General features: G+C 47.2%; 1 protein-coding gene across 8 annotated transcripts in view; it reads right to left on the bottom strand.

Annotated features, from left to right (window-relative positions):
- Window positions 1-1,391: 1,391 nt before the first annotated feature.
- The window catches only part of mgaa (MAX dimerization protein MGA a), a 22,343-nt gene continuing 6,988 nt past the window's right edge, over window positions 1,392-16,746 (bottom strand). For 4 of the 8 annotated variants that reach the window (XM_035611155.2, XM_035611153.2, XM_035611156.2 and 1 more), the window contains exons 3-25: window positions 14,539-16,321; window positions 14,143-14,248; window positions 13,081-13,179; window positions 12,837-12,965; window positions 12,401-12,523; window positions 11,246-12,069; window positions 10,346-10,622; window positions 9,989-10,206; window positions 9,585-9,687; window positions 9,068-9,420; window positions 8,104-8,541; window positions 7,721-7,994; window positions 7,476-7,631; window positions 6,894-7,127; window positions 6,155-6,735; window positions 5,797-5,919; window positions 5,567-5,708; window positions 5,324-5,445; window positions 4,436-4,523; window positions 3,912-4,310; window positions 3,503-3,610; window positions 3,356-3,421; window positions 1,392-3,079 (exon numbers count right to left, since the gene is read on the bottom strand). In XM_035611155.2, the coding sequence (XP_035467048.2) occupies window positions 2,496-3,079; window positions 3,356-3,421; window positions 3,503-3,610; window positions 3,912-4,310; window positions 4,436-4,523; window positions 5,324-5,445; window positions 5,567-5,708; window positions 5,797-5,919; window positions 6,155-6,735; window positions 6,894-7,127; window positions 7,476-7,631; window positions 7,721-7,994; window positions 8,104-8,541; window positions 9,068-9,420; window positions 9,585-9,687; window positions 9,989-10,206; window positions 10,346-10,622; window positions 11,246-12,069; window positions 12,401-12,523; window positions 12,837-12,965; window positions 13,081-13,179; window positions 14,143-14,248; window positions 14,539-16,321 (7,330 nt within the window). In that variant the 3' untranslated portion in view covers window positions 1,392-2,495. The remainder of the gene's footprint in view (window positions 3,080-3,355; window positions 3,422-3,502; window positions 3,611-3,911; window positions 4,311-4,435; window positions 4,524-5,323; window positions 5,446-5,566; window positions 5,709-5,796; window positions 5,920-6,154; window positions 6,736-6,893; window positions 7,128-7,475; window positions 7,632-7,720; window positions 7,995-8,103; window positions 8,542-9,067; window positions 9,421-9,584; window positions 9,688-9,988; window positions 10,207-10,345; window positions 10,623-11,245; window positions 12,070-12,400; window positions 12,524-12,836; window positions 12,966-13,080; window positions 13,180-14,142; window positions 14,249-14,538; window positions 16,322-16,746) is intronic. The other 4 variants (XM_047327192.1, XM_035611158.2, XM_035611159.2 and 1 more) reach the window with 4 other exon arrangements.

Raw genomic sequence — 16,746 nt, 5'->3', positions numbered from 1 at the left:
CTTAACTATACTTTACTGGACTTAACTTGACTGTACTTAACTGTACTTTACTGAACTTAACTTGACTGTACTTAACTATACTTTACTGGACTTAACTTGACTGTACTTAACTGTACTTTACTGAACTTAACTTGACTGTACTTAACTATACTTTACTGAACTTAACTTGACTGTACTTAACTATACTTTACTGAACTTAACTTGACTGTACTTAACTATACTTTACTGAACTTAACTTGACTGTACTTAACTATACTTTACTGAACTTAACTTGACTGTACTTAACTATACTTTACTGAACTTAACTTGACTGTACTTAACTGTACTTTACTGAACTTAACTTGACTGTACTTAACTGTACTTTACTGAACTTAACTTGACTGTACTTAACTGTACTTTACTGAACTTAACTTGACTGTACTTAACTATACTTTACTGAACTTAACTTGACTGTACTTAACTATACTTTACTGAACTTAACTTGACTGTACTTAACTATACTTTACTGAACTTAACTTGACTGTACTTAACTATACTTTACTGAACTTAACTGAACTTAACTTGACTGTACTTAACTATACTTTACTGAACTTAACTTGACTGTACTTAACTATACTTTACTGAACTTAACTTGACTGTACTTAGCTATACTTTACTGAACTTAACTTGACTGTACTTAACTATACTTTACTGAACTTAACTTGACTGTACTTAACTATACTTTACTGAACTTAACTTGACTGTACTTAACTATACTTTACTGAACTTAACTTGACTGTACTTAACTATACTTTACTGAACTTAACTATACTTTACTGTCTGACTGTGAGTCTGTGACCGAGCATCGGCGGAGTAACTAATACTCTGTACTGAACAGTACTTTTGAATACTCTGTACTGAACTGTACTAATACTCTGTACTGTACTATACTGTACAGGGTCGGGGTCATGTTTACAGTGTGGGCCAGGGTCATGGTCGGATCAGGTTTAGGGTCCTGGACCACTTCAATTTGTTCTGAATAACGACAATAATTTTGTTTCGGTGCTTTTACTCAGACGGTACCGCCTCCTGACTTCCGGTCGTTCTGACGCACCACGCTGCTGCGGACTGAGCGCGGTGCGAAGCAGCAGCGACACCGAGGGGGAAAACCACGAACTGCAGCGTCACGCTCATCATTTGTCTTTTGACATCACATTAATTTATATAGTATATATTTTTATATATATATATATATATATATATATATATACACACACATACATATACATACATATACATGTATACATATATATGCGTATATATTACATTACGACATCAGTCGTGTCACGGAGGCTCTGGTCCAAAGCGACTCATATGAAGTTTATCAACATGAAGACTCATGAGACATAAACAACCAGAAATATGTTTATTAATTATGATGATTCATGTGAAGTGAACTGAAGTGAACTGGACCAGGATCAGTGATGGACATATGAACCAGTATATATTTATTTTCAAACGATGTGTTCAGGTGCAGTTTGTAATAAAATCTTCCAAGTGAAATTGTTTTGATCTAGAAAAACTAAGTCACGGGTCCAGATTCAAACTTTATTTACATTAGTGTTGCGATGAAGATCAGAACGTTTCTTCTCACGTAGAAAAATACAAATGTCAGAAAAACAAACTGTACAAACATCGTTTCAGACGACAAAGAGGAGCAGCGGGTCTGTGACAGTCTCATCGGGGGAGTCCAGGTGAGTCCAGGTGAGCCTTCTTCCTGTTCAGACTCAAAATGTTTTTATTCTTGAAACGGAAGTAACCGGCTGAACTTCAGGTTCTTTATACAAACTGAATATTTCCACTTTGTTAAAATGTCGGAATAAAAAAGTTTGTCCATAAACGACAACATGGACGACCAATAAAACTGAAAACAGAATCTTGTTGTCCTTCTTAATTTGAACAGATTTTGACCTGAATAAAGTTTTTCAAAAATAAAAATATGTCAAATAAAAACAAACATGACATTTCAAAATAAAATGTTTACATTTTAGCATCATGTGTTTTAGTTCGGATCTTTTACTTTGAAAAATCAGCTCAAAGCCAAATTGTTTTTTTACAAATGTTTTCATGTTTGCAGTCAGAAGATTCTGGATGAGTCGTTTGTCAATAACGTGTCAGAGAAAAGTCAAGGGAGAGGTCGGGTCATGTGGTCCTGGTCCTGGACCTGGACCAAGTTCTGGTTCCATCACTTCACCTGACATCAGACGTTTCCAGTCGACCTTGTTCACACCTGAGTCGTGTGATGTCATCAGCAGGGTTCAGGACCTGGGTCACGTTGAAACTCCGCCTCCTCAGATGACAGCCTATCTCACACACTGAAATGTTTGAAGGGTTGTCATGGAAACAGATGGCCTTTCTGATAGGCTGTCAGAGGAGTCATATTGGTCATGTGACACTGAAACGACGAAAACAGCAGGAGCCATTCAGAGAGCTTCTCCGAGCAATGACATCATCAGTCAGCTGGGTGTGTTTCCTCGTAGCCCCAGGGGAACGAGTCTAGGCATTGGTCTCCACGCCACGGCTCCGCCCTCTCTCCCTCCTCCGTCCCCCGCTGAGACCCTGTCACCGCTGGCGGGCTCCGCCACTGTGGCCCCACCCACCTTCATCTGAAGCAGAGGGGGCGGAGCCGGTGCCCCACTTTTAGTGTTCCCGTTGGCCGGTCCTGACTGAGGGTCGGTCTGCGTTATCTCCATTTGTCCCTGAAGGCCCGCCTCCTCTGTCTCCACAGTAACGGTGTTGTCAAGGCCCAGCTCCCGGCCATGGGCGTGGCCCCGCTTCTCAGCTCCACCCACTGCGTGGTCTATCTCAAGGGAGGGCGTCGCCGTCGTCTGCTGGTTGAGGATGACAATCTCATCGAGGAGGGACATCAGACTCTGTGTGGCTCCGCCACCTCTGGCTCGGACCTCCTTCCCCCTCTCAGCACTCATTCCTGGCCCCGGAGACGATGAGCACGGGAACTCGGCGCTGGGGTGAGTCTGGGGCGGGGCCTGATCTGAGGGGGGATGAGGGGAGGGTGGGAGCAGCTGCAGCAGGTTTCCCGCTGTGGACGAAAACAACGGAAACTTTATTCATATATTATTTCACTTCACTTCACGCTCAGTGTTTTCTCTCATGAGACGACGAACTCAGGACCAAGGCCGAACCAGACGGACCAGACCGGAGTGGTCCTAGAGTCTATAAGAGGAGCATAGAGGTTCAGCCTTCAGCCACCAGGCTCCTCCACTCTTAGGAAAAATAGAGAGGGGGGGGGGGGGGGGGGGGAGGTTACCTGTTAAGTTTGTAAAGGTGAAAGGGACAGGGTTGCTGAAGTACTTACCAGTTGGGGGGCAGGGCATTGAGGTGACATGGATCTGCTGATTGGTCAGACTGACTGAGGACACACCTACAGACAGGAAGAGGACATGTCTCACTTTCAAAATAAAAGCACAGAGAATCAAAGAGAGGAATTGGGTTCAGTCAGTACCTGGTGGAACCAACGGACTCAGGGTCAAAACATGTTGCCCCGGCAATGCTGCACCAACCAGAGCCAGAAGGTCCGCTGGTACCAGAGCCCGGAAGGACGGAGATTCACCTGGACAGACGCAGACAGGTGCGTATTGTAAAGAAATGTAAAGTAACATAATGTAATGTAACAAAAAGTAACATAAAGTAACATCTAGTGACGTAAAAAAACGTAAAGAAATGTGAAGAAACTCAAAGTAACGTAACGTAACGCAAAGGAACATAAAGTCACGTAAAGTTACATCCAGTGACGTAAGGAACATAAAGTTATATATAGTAACGTAGAGTAACATAAAGTCACGTAAAGTAATATCCAGTGACGTAAAGTAATTCCCACGTCACCTGATCTATCAGTATTCTGTAAGACTCACCTGCCACAGTCTTGAGGACCAGAGATGATGGTGGAACTGGATTTTTACGGCGAGACAAGATGTTCGGGATCGTCTTGGGCCGGTCTCTGACCACAGGTGCATTATGGGACTCAGCAGGAGGAACCTGCAGGGCCAGCTGAGACTGCTGGACAGGTGTGTGGACAGGTGTGTGGACAGGTGTGGTAGTGGGCAGGGCATTGGTGGGAGGAGCTTGTGGAATCTGCTGCTGCAAGTTGGACGATATGATTATGATGTCATCATCAGTCGCATCTCCTGTTGGAAGACCGGGATCAGAAGCCCCACCCCCTGCTGGTGCTGGGAGCTGATTGGCAGCTGGGAGTCTCTCCTGCCTCCCCATCTCCCTCTGATTGGACGACAGGTGCTTCTGCTTCGTCTCACCTGCAGCCACAGACACACCTGATTACAGCTCCACCTACAGGCCAGTTAGCAGCTCCACACTAACATCACATCATCCACTAATCATTTAGCTATTTCACCAGAATCAGACACATCATCATCATCACCTGGTTGCTCAGCTGGTCTGTGGTAAACCTCAGTGATGAAGATGTCTCTCTGTTGATTCACAAGTCTCCTCATCTCAGCCTGACGAGCCTGAGTACACACAGTACTACATGTGAGGGTTCTACATGTGAGTGTACTGCATGTGAGTGTACTTCATGTGAGTGTACTGCATGTGAGTGTACTACATATGAGAGTACTACATGTGACTGTACTAACTGTGTACTACATATGAGAGTACTACATGTGACTGTAATAACTGTGTTTACTACATGTGAGAGTACTACGTGTGTACTGCATGTGAGAGTACTACATGTGAGTGTACTACCTTTGTGTTCTACAAGTGAGTGTACTACATGTGAGTGTACTTCATGTGAGTGTACTGCATGTGAGTGTACTACATGTGAGTGTACTACATATGAGAGTACTACATGTGACTGTACTAACTGTGTTTACTACATGTGAGAGTACTACGTGTGTACTGCATGTGAGAGTACTACATGTGAGTGTACTACCTTTGTGTTCTACATGTGAGTGTACTACATGTGAGAGTACTACATGTGATTGTACTACATGTGATTGTACTACATGTGAGTGTACTAGATGTGAGTGTACTAGATGTGAGTGTAATACATTTGAGTGTATTACATGTGTGTGTACTTCATGTGAGAGTACTTCATGTGAATGTACTACATGTGTGTGTACTTCATGTGAGTGTACTACCTGTGTGTACTTCATGTGAGTGTACTACATGTGTGTGTACTACATGTGTGTGCACTTCATGTGAGTGTACTTCATGTGAGTGTACTTCATGTGAGATTCCTACATGTGAGTGTACTACCTGTGTGTACTACATGTGTTTAGTATATGTGTATGACATGACTGGTACATACGTGTGAGAGTCTGAGGGAATGAAATGCTTCTTCCTCGTCAGACGTGTCACTCGCCCTCTTTGGCTCCGCCCTCCGCCTCTGCTCCCTGACGGACACGATGCTGATCACCTGTCTGCTGTCGCCTGAACACACGTCATCACTAAGCTGGTCACATGATCCACATCCAGAATAAAACACAATGTTTGTTTCATATCTGATGGAGATGATCGCGGAGGATAAACTCATCATCTGTTCCAGACTCACTGTCCAGAGGATCATGTGACCATGTGTTCACACCTGGTGGAGCGATGGTCGACAGGTAGTGGTCCCTTCTCTTCATCAGCCTCCTCTTCTTCTCCTTCAGAACTGTTGCAGTCGACCTCAACTCCTGGATCACCTCCACGGCCTGCAGCACAGACACAACTCACTAACATTAATTGTGTGACGCTGTAACTGTGTGACACTGTAACTGTAAGAGGAAGTGACAGTCTGACCTTCCTTAGTGTGGCGATCTTTGGAGTCTTGTCTTCTCTCAGTCCGACCTCCCTCCTCAGACCTTTAAACAGCTGCAGCATCTTCACCCGACGCTTCCTCTCCATCAAGCTGTGAAGGTCACGCTGAACACACACACACACACACACACACACACACACACACACACACACACACACACACACACACACACACACACACACACACACACACACACACACACACACACACACACACACACACACACACACACACACACACACACACACACACACACACACACACACACACACGGTGATCCTGACAATCGGAGCAGCGTCCCACAGTCTGTTCTTATTTCTCTCCTCTGAATTCTCTCACCTGGCTCTTGGTTTGCTCCTCCCCCTTGACCTTCTCTTCTTCGCTGAACGACTCGTCTCCGAAGTCTGACGAGTTTTCCGTGTCACTGCTCGACGACCCTGCCAGGTCCACCACCTCCGTCGACTGCGTCTCCTTGTTAGCAAGCTCCTTCTCTACATCCACGCAGACGACGTCCAGGTCCGCCGGGTCAGAGGCCGGAACTGGAGGAGGAGGTGGGGGCGTCCAGGAGGTGGAGGAAGGTTTCTTGGGGGCTGACACCCCACCAGGAGTCACAGGGTCCGCTGACAATGTCAACGTTTTGATGCCAAGTTCCACCCCCTGACAGGCGGAGGGTTTGAGGGAGATGAGGTTCACTGGGGGGGCGGGGGGCAGGGGGGGGGGCTTAGGACAGGTGACGGCGATTGGTTCCTTTCTTAGAACTTTAAAGGTGCCAGAGTCGGGGAGGGGGAGAGGGGGCACAGAGAGGGGGGAGGAGCTGGTTCCTGGAACCTGAGGTGGCGTTTGATTTACAACAGTGATGGCTGGAGTCTGAGGCGAGGGAGGGGGGGCGGCTGAGGGGGGGGTGGCTGGAGGGGGGAGGACTTAAGGGGAGAGAGAGAGAGAGAGAGATATGAGTCATCTGAGAGTGAACTGAATATTTATGTATTAATACATTTATTTATGATGTTTTAAAGGTTAACTTTTGATCCAGTAATTGAGAAAATAACCTGCTGATTTGTTAAAAATTAAAATCACTCACCTCTGAACACTGGCCGGGTGGAATTGACCGCCCTCAGCTTGCTGATGGGGAGCAGTTGGACCAGTTTACCACTCGGGATGCGATAGTACTGAACACCTGACGCTGTGCGGACCGGCTGCAGGAACATCCTCTGACCGCTGGAGGGGGGAGGGGCCGGGGGGCGGGGAACCTTCATACGGAGAACCGGGAGCGCCGTCGAGCTGTGACGTGGACTCACGAGTCGAACCACAGAACCTGAAACACACGAGGTACAGTTTTACAAGGTTCCACAAGGTTCTGTGCTGGGACCGATACGTTTCACTTTATATATTCTTCCTTTAGGAAATATATATCTTTGTATATAAAACACCACATACTGATGACACCCAGCTGTATTTATCTGTAAAGCAGTTGAAAATTTCTTCCGGACATCTTGAAGATTTGAAATGTTTTCTTCTAAATTCAGACAAACACCTCAGAGAATCATGATCTGATCATAAAGTTCCTTGGATGGTAGAACCTTGGTTTCCAGCTCTACTGTGAGGAACCTTGTTATATTTGACCTGACGTCTTCAGTCTTACCCCTTAAGGGGGTGGACCTACCAGGAGCTGCCGGAGCCACTTGGACCTGACTGCCCCCTGCTGCTGGACTCGGGTAAACCCTCACGGCGACGACCTGGCTCCTCGTGCCCAGGTGCTCCTCAGCTGCTCGAACTGCAGCAGCAGATTGGTCGGTCGTGACGACTGAGGGGTGGAGCCCTGTGACACACAAACGGCCGGTTAGAGACGTCTGTGATGAAAGCGAGAGTCTGACTCACAGACAGATAGATTCAGAGTTGTGACCTCACCTGTGGAGGCAGTGGGGAGGCTGAGTGCTGTCAGCAGGGCGGGGGCGGCGGCAGGGAGGTTAGAGGGAGGAGCCAAGACGATGGTCTGGGGGGTCGGGCCTGATCTCTGTGTCTGAGGAGGTTTAGCAGCATGTGAGCACGATGAAGAGGAACCTAGTTGCTTCTTGTTAGACCCCACCCGGCCAGTCAGATAGGCTGCCAGGCGGTTTGCCGGATGGAGCGCCCCCATCATCCCCAACTGGATCTTAGCCAGAGGATAGAGTTTCCCGTTGACCTGTGAAAACAAAGAGCAGCTGGGATTGTTCTCTGGCTGATGACGAAGTCTGTCACGCTTTGAAACAGCAAAACATGTTAATATCTGATGTTGTTAATGAAGTCCTTACCTGGACCAGGTGGTCCGTCCCTCCCGGCTGTTTCCTCCTGGCCGACAGGAAGCCAGCGGGCGAGATTCCCGTCAGGAAAGGCAGAGCCATGCCGACCGTCTTATTCTTCTTCTCTGCTTTTATTTTGGTTTTCCCTTCGCTCCTCTCGCTCCCAGCATCCACCTGATGAGGTGTTGGGCTTTCCTCCTCCTGGATGTCACCTCCCTCCACCTCCTGCTGCCAGGACTCCGGAGGGTCCTCCTCCTCCTCCATCACTTCCGCCTGCCAGTCCTCCGGAGGCTCCTCCTCCATCACCTCCTGCTGCCAGGACTCTGGAGGCTGCTCCTCCTCCATCACTTCCTGCTGCCAGGACTCCGGAGGCTCCTCCTCCTCCTCCATCACCTCCCCCTGCCAGGACTCCGGAGGCTCCTCCTCCCCGCTCACCTGTCTCAGGTGTTCCTGCAGACAGACACGAGAAAGCACACTGTTCACGACATCTTTATGTTTATAGTGCTCCGAGATGCTACTATCCTCTGTGGGGTCCCCCAGGGGCCCATTATGGGTTCCCTTTGATTTGACCATCTACATGCTGCCCCTGGGGGTGAAAAAAATCTCCTCTGGAGGTAGTAAATATTTAAATCTAAAATAAAAATACAACTTCTTACAGCTGCTTCACAATAAAAGCCTCAGGCTGCTGCGTTACAGTCACTGGTTGCAGCTTAGCACAGGTCAGATTTGAGTTTTTTCCTGAAACTTGTTTTGAAATTTTAAATGAACATAGTGAAAACGTCCCGTCACTGATTCCTAGTCGTCTTCAAACTTCTTGTCGGAACCCAAAGAGATTAATTGACTGTGACATAAAGAACAGAAAATCTGTTGACAGGTTATTTTCTGGTCGACGTTCTTTCAGGTGAACACCGGAGGGAAGCGGCTTCAGGGTTTCGTAGTGTTATTAGATTTTGTGTCACAAGGGTCGAACCAGTACCTGTTTCTGTTCTTGTGGTTTTTCCATCCTCTGGAGTTTTGGTTGCGCTGCCGGTTGCTCCCTCTGCACTTGGGGTCTGGTGATGCGGACTTTGTACTGGATGCAGCGGTCGCCACCGCTCTCCTCCATCGTCGAACTGACGGGACTGATGAGATACTTCCTGATCCAGAAAGGCTTGTACAGTTTGTCCAGAGCCATCGCCTCGCACAGAATCCTCAACACGTGGTTTTTGTCTGCGTCACTCGCCCACTTACACTCCGCCACGATGACCAGACGCTTCGACGGCTTCGGAGTCGACTCCGAGGGAGGACTCGAGGGCCGGGCCGAGGGAACTGGCTCAGCTGCTTCATCTGCTGAGGAAAAACACAGAACATGAGTCGAACTCTTCCACAACATTAGGAAACTGAATAAAACAGGTCACCAGTTAAACCGGGCCTGTCAGTGCTCGGGCCTGTCATCTGATGGTCCGTCAGGGCCCAGTCTCCTCACAGTGAGGTGAACGTGTCAGTGAACCCACCTGCAGGTGGACTGGGGCGTCTGGTCTTTGCTTCCTTCAGCCTCACAGACTTCACCTTCTTCTTCTTCCTCTTCTTCTTCGGCTTCACGGTCTGAGTCGCGTCCTGGAGGACGAACGCCAGACCGTCAGAAAATCATCAGTCGCTCATGTGAGCGATGCAGAGCCGACCTTATGTTCAGTTACAGAATCATAAAATACAACTTCCACGTCCAGAAGAGACGACACTATCATAATTAACTTTCCCTTTTTACTGCTGCATCAGAACTTTGAGTCTTTATTAATCTGGAGATGAATTCAACAACGGGGGTGAATGTCACCTGTTGCCTCGACAGTGAACTGCAAACCCCTCAGGTAGAAACACGTCAAGGTCTTTATCTTTGAACCCTCTTCTAACCTGACCTTACCTGTGGTTCGTGGCTCCGCCTCTTTCCTCTGTAACCTCTGACCCTGGCACAGCTGCTGTTCCCGTCTCTTCTGTCCTGCAGAGCTCCGACGGTGGAGCGGAGCAGCGAGGCTTCATCAGGGATGTGGGTCGGGTCTGGATCAGAGTCTCTACCTTCCCTCTTCCACAGAATCCGAACCCGCTCAGCAGGCTGGGAAACGCTGTCCGCCTCCTTCAGAACTAAAAATCAAACAGGAAGTTACAGGTCATGTCATCATGTCATCTTCAGAGTCCGCAGGTGATGCTTTTAAATCGTTTCTTCTGGTCATGTGATGTACAGTCGTCATGTGATTTTGCCGGTACAGTTGAGGTTAATTACCGTAAGCCATTTTCATCCTCCTCTTCCTCCTCCTCCTCTTGGTGTTCCCGTGGTGGGAGGGGCTGGAGTCGGGTCCATCTAGGTTCTTGAGGAGGACCACCTTCTGTTTGAGGCAGCTGCAGCCCAACATGCAGTGAGGCCGTCCGCAGTGGCTGGTCCTAGAGCCGTGGGACAGACTGGAGCAGACGCAACCCAGTCGACAGAAGTCGTTGAGGCAGGGGGGGGCTCGTCTCCGGACCAGCTGGATGGGAGCGGTGGGGTTTTCACTGACGAATCCCTGAGGAGGAAACACAGTGTCACAGGGTGTCACAGTGTGTTTCAGAGTGTGACAGTGTGTGTTTGTGTTTCAGAGTGTGATACTGTGTGTTACTGTGTTTCAGAGTGTGATACTGTGTGTTTCAGATTGTGATACTGTGTGTTACAGTGTTTCAGAGTGTGATACTGTGTGTTTCAGAGTGTGATACTGTGTGTTACTGTGTTTCAGAGTGTGATACTGTGTGTTACTGTGTTTCAGAGTGTGATACAGTGCTACAGTGCGTTAGTGTGTCCATCACATGCACCTGAACATGCTAGTTTCCCTGACGTGACGTCGTTTGATCCTCAGTGATGCTGAATCAAACTTTATGTTCATGTTGTTGGAACTAGGACTGGGTGAAACAGCCAAAAATATAAGCAGGAAGTTTTATTTTTTACTGTAAAATATCAAACCTCAGTTAGATTTCTTACTTATATTACTATATCTTAAATATAGATACATATGTTTATTGCTCTACGTTCAGACGAGTTACAGAAATTTAAGTCACAGAATCCTACGAGCCTCAAACGCCATGTTTTGATTAAACCCAGAACTCTGAGCAGCAGAGGAACTGATCTCCTGGATCTGGTTCTGTGGTCTCGCACCATGAGTGTGAAGAGCGACGTCAGGGCGATGGCGGCCCGCTCTTTGGTGATGCTGGTCCTGGGTCGGCCCTCCCACACCACTCCGTCCTCCAGGTCCTTCTGTCTCAGCAGAGCTCGGGTCATCATGTGTCTCCCGTCCTGGTGGGTTTCATTAGCCTGATCAGCTCCGGTCCCCAGCTCAGAGTCCGACTCCAGAGGAGCCAGGTCGTCTGTGGACCTGGGGGGGCTGAGAGTCTGACAAGATGACTTGGGTTTGAGTTTCCTCCTCCTCTTGAATGTGCGGGTCTGAGGGGACAGACTTAGTGGTTCTGTGTGATCGGACGGAACTTTCAGCTGTTTTTTCTTGGACTTCTGAGGTTCAGGTGCCGTGTGTTCTGATGGGGGCGGTGCTGCTGGGGTCGAGCCCGCAGGCGGCTTAGGAACCGGGTTTGGTTCCGCTGGACTTGGTTCAGGCGTTGAAACTGGAGCAGCTGCAGGTTCTGGTCCTAGCTTGGTCTTTTTCGGACCTTTCTGTTTCCTCTCTGTTTTTCTGGAAGTCTTAGTTTCTTTGAGGGAGGGTTTGGGTCTCTTGGAGGGGGGGATGAAACCAGATATGAGGTTTGTCGTGGGGGAGCCGACGGTGTTTTTCTTCAGGACGCTGTCCAGGGTCCGGACGTAGCTGGTGCTCCTGGCGGGGAGCTCATACACCACTGGCTCCACCAGAGGCTGAGAGAAGCTGGCGGCTCGCTCGTCGATCAGCTTCCCTTCGTTCTCCAGATACTCGTCCAACATGTCGCTGCAGAACGCCGACAGGTTCTTCTTAGGCGGATCTGAACTGGGACCAGCTGCAGGACACGAGACAGAACCAGTGAATGTAAAAGTCAGAGAAATGCAGGAAATAAGTGTGTTTGTGCGTAACTGTCTGGACACGCTACACACTAACGTGCTAACCCTGAGGTAGTGGAGTGTTTTGAGATTGTGTTGTTAAAATGACGATATTCACACCAAACATAAAGACGGCACAAACAAGACCAAACCAGAGAAGTTTTCAGACAATAACTCCAGACACAGAATTCAGCAGGAAATTGTCAGTTTTCACAACAGCAGGAGAATCTCCGGAACATCCTGCGGCTCAGGAGATTCTCATGATGCATTGTGGGACACATCACCACACACCTTCAGGTTTGGCTGATGAAGAATCGGACAGATCCTCAGACGGGGTGAACTTTTCTCTCCAACCTTTAATCTGAGTGACATCTGTGGTTTTTCCTGTTCTGGACACAAACGCTGCAGAAACACCTGAAAAGAGAATAACTGATAATTCATGTCATTTCAGCTGCTAAACAGGAGTTCATTTATTCCATGATCACAAACACAACGCTGCACAGTAATGAAGTCCAAAGGTTTGTTTCCATCCTTATTCTCCAGAACAACACTGAACAAACCACAAGAGTGAAAACAAAACAAGACACTTCTTGTTCTTCAAATAAAAGTCTGGATGTAAGGGATTTAAACATGGTTGTAACTCAAGTTGAGGCCAAACTTTGATAAGCTCCTTGATAAAGTTGTCTTTCACAGGATCCCCGGTTCAGTTCAGAGTGAAGGTACGAACCCTGAGACGGAGGAGGCTCCTGGGCCACCGGCTCCAGACGAACTCCAGGAGGGGGGATGGGCAGACGCACTCCCAGGTACTGCAGGTCTATGACCAGAGTCGGATCCAGCAGGTTCATCTTCAGACCCACTGTGTTTGACAGAAACAAGGACACAGAGGAGTCGTCAGTTTGTCTCAGTGTCTGTAGCGCCCCCCTGGGCAGAGTCTGGGATGGTTAAAGACAGATGCGGTGGCTGATACGAACCTTCCTGCAGCACAGGGTGAATGACCTGTTTGTGTTTCATCAGCTTCAGGTCCCTCAGGAGAATCTCCTCACAGGCAGAGATCCTCTCCACGCCCTCTGCTGGACACCAACACATTTACACATTGTCATTTCAACAAGACGTCTCACTGCAATGGTCAGGACATGGCTAGCTTAGCTTAGCACAAACAGTGGAAGCAGGGGGAAAGGGTTACAGCTACAAACTGTTACTGTTATTGTAACTGGTAACTTAAGAATTAGCTTCAAGTTCTGGGTAATTTAAAGTTAGCTTCGACAGTTAGCCTCTATGTAATGTGGCTTTAAGTGAGATCTACTTTCAGTTAGCTTGTAAGTCCTGTAGCTTTAAGTTAGACTCTAGCTCCTGTTAGCTTGAAGTTAGTTTAAAGTTCTTATAAATGTTAGTTTATAGGTCCTATTAGCTACAAGATCTTATTAACGTTGTGTTAGCTTCTATTTTCAGACCGTTAACTTCTAGCTCATTAGATTAAAGTTAGATTTAGCTACGTCCAGGTAGCTTTTAGGTTTTTTTAGCTTTTGGGGTCCCATCATTGAAGAACTTCTTTCTAGTTCCTGTTAGCTTGTAGATTGTTAGCTCAAAATTAACCTTTTAGTTCAAAGTTATCCTTGTAAGCTCAGAGTTCCCCTGAACTCTCTGTTAGCTTAGCATGCAGTCCCTCTTAGCTAAGACTTGAACTATAGTCTCCATAAGGTTCAGTTTGAGTGTTTTGCTAATTAATGCAAACACTGTATAAATAAATAAACTAAATCAGCTGATAACAAGGACCAGGGATTAGCATTTAAGCTAACAGGATACAACATGTTGCTAACTCAGACACATCTGAAGCTATTGGCTGACAAATCTGAAGGGCAGCAGCTTCCTCCTGCTTCTGGTCTGTATGCTAAGCTAGGCTAACCTTGTACCTGACCTCTGTCTCTGTAGTAGACACAGATTAAATCTGCATCATTCTAATTGTCATTAAACAGATTTTAACCACAAAGTATAAACATGGTGTGACTGTAAAAACATGGTAATGATGTTGTCACCGTGCTCAGGTGTGTCAGCAGACGGAAGCAGGTGACCTTCAGGTGTTGTCTGAGGATGCGTCACTGTGTCTTCAGGTTGGTCTACAGTGTGAAGTTTGAGGGCCTCCTGAAATATGAGGTTTGGCTTTTAATTAATTACGTTCATCACACTCAGAGGTTTCCTCTCAACCTTACTTCGCACAAACAATCTGAAAATCTTGTTATTACAAGTGTCTGATCAGGACTCCGTATCGACAGATACTCATAACTTAACTTGATTGGGACATCCCTAATTTGAACCCATAGGTTTCAACACCAGATTCATGTTCCCTTCATTTAAAATAATATGAAAATATTCTGGGAAACTTAATGTGCTATGGGCAAATCGTTGGGACATCATAACAGTTATAGTTTTACCTTTGACGTGAACGAGATAAATAACTGCTCCTCCACTTCCTCCAGGTTTGGCTGCATGCTAGTGTAGGTGGAGTCATCCATCTTATGATCCATATCCATGTTGGCAAGCTTTCGCCGCCTGGGCTTCTTCTTGCTCTTGGAGGGTTTCTTGGCTGGGCTTGGTTCCACTTGCTGAGAAGGCTCATGTACATTGGCCTCTACTATAGTAAGAGGTGGGCAGGTAACTGCCACTGCCTCAGAATTTGTAAACTCCACCCCCATCCCAAGGTCATCATCTGTTGAAAAAAAGTGCACAAGGTCTGCGATTGAAGGTGTAGGTGATAGTCCGCCTCCATCTAATGAAGAAAAGGTTGGAGACAGCGGCAAATGAAGTGCAAGGGGGGACAGCTCTACTGGGAAGGGCAGCGACTGTTCGTTCTCTTGAAATGATGAAGCAAGATCAGTTTGTGGTTCAGTCGGGGAAGGCAACAAAGGTGATGTGATAGACACTAAAGGAAGCGTCTGTGATGTGGGCTGAAATACTGTGAATGAAGTGTCGATGTACGACACAGGGGGAGGTAACACTGTATGCCATTTGAACACCATTGCAGTAGAGCCTACACTTTGCGATAACTCTCCAGGAGGTACTGCTTTCTGAGTTGGTTCAGAAGTGGTGGAGTCCAGTTCTAAAGCTAACAAGGCAGGAAGGGGAGGTAAAGGTTCGGGAGAGCTTGCAGGTGACAAAGGCTCAAAGCCAAAGTAAGAACATTCTGGGTCAAGGAGCAACGAATCAGACTTCATGGTGGGGGAGTGTGAGGGTAGCAAGGGAGGCGTTTGTGGTGAGTTCAGGGTACTAAACACTGTGTCATGAGGTGGTGACAAAACAGGAGATGTAGAAGAGGTAGTAAGAGTTGAGGAAAAGGTGGATGTAAATGTACCAAGGGTACCAAACAGCTGATCCGAGCTGGGTAACACTGGAGTGCCATCTGGTACAGAGCCTGGGCTTTCACAAACTGAGTAATCATCAGTCTTTGGTACCTTGGTAAGTTCTGAAGTGTCAACAATATTTGGACATGATGGGCTGGAGGGCTGAAGAGCCGTTTCAACTACTGGTCCAGATGAATGAATAACCAGGACTGTGTCCCCGGAGGCCTGGTTGTTAGATGTTTTTTCAGTGAGGTCCTTCGAGGGACCAGTTGCATTGCTGGCATGATCAGAAGCTTGACATGTAGAAGTTGTAGCAGAGCTCTGTGACCCCGACAGAGCTTCTGATGGGGCTGCTGGCGGAAGAGAATCTGGCTTACTCTTGGTCTTTTTAGATTTTGTCAAACGCTGCTTCAAAAAAAGAGCGAGGGCCGGCAGAGGTAGAGGTGCCGGTCGTTTATGCTGCTTTACATTCATCTCTGCTTCAGGTTTGGGTTGCTGGTTTGAGTCCACAGAGGAATTCTGAGATACCACTGGAGCAGTAACAACATTATTGACCTCAGAATAATCTCTCCTAGCATCGTCCTTGCAGGTCTGTAAACTCAAAAGGTGCCTGTCCGCCTTAGTTTTCCTCTTTGTGAACACGGGTTCACGGTTCTTTACTGATAACGTGTCACTGTGTGTTTTGATGGATTCACAGTTTTTCTCTGGAACATCTTCTCGGTTGGATTCCGACGGTGTGGTGTTCGGGTTTGTTTGCTCAGTTCTGTGAGAGTTGCTGTTGTTGATCCTGAGCTGCTCCAGGTTACATCGCTGCAGTGAAACGTGAGCCTCCCGAATAAGCTCAGAAAATAACTTCTGAGCTGGTTGTGAACTGCTGCTGAAGGAAATCAGACAATGAAAACATCACATTAGTTGCTGATTCTCAAACTGCTGAATGTAACTGGAACATTCTTGCTGCAATATTGTTTGTTGACACAACTTTTGTTGATTCCCTGTTAACACACAAGTGGAACTACAGGCTGCCATTCATTGTAAAGGAAACCTCTAAAATATCTTGACACCTGGCAGAGTATGAAGACTCAGTTTTTATCGCCTCTTAATGTTCGCTCCAACTCAACTACGTAAAAACTCTTCAAACAAACATGGGAGAAGCCGATCGTCACAGTTAACAGGTTCCTTATTCAAAATAACTTCACCAAGCTACTGGGACTTAAACATGACGCAAGGAAACCTCGACTGGCAAAGAAAACTTTCCTCTGCAACATGATAATGACAATAGGAGAAAATAACTGTCCAGTCATG

This window comes from Scophthalmus maximus, chromosome 15, assembly GCF_022379125.1.
Source record: "Scophthalmus maximus strain ysfricsl-2021 chromosome 15, ASM2237912v1, whole genome shotgun sequence".
NCBI lineage: Eukaryota > Metazoa > Chordata > Actinopteri > Pleuronectiformes > Scophthalmidae > Scophthalmus > Scophthalmus maximus.
The sequence above is the reverse complement of the archived record's forward strand: the minus strand, read 5'-3'. Positions and strand labels throughout refer to the sequence as shown.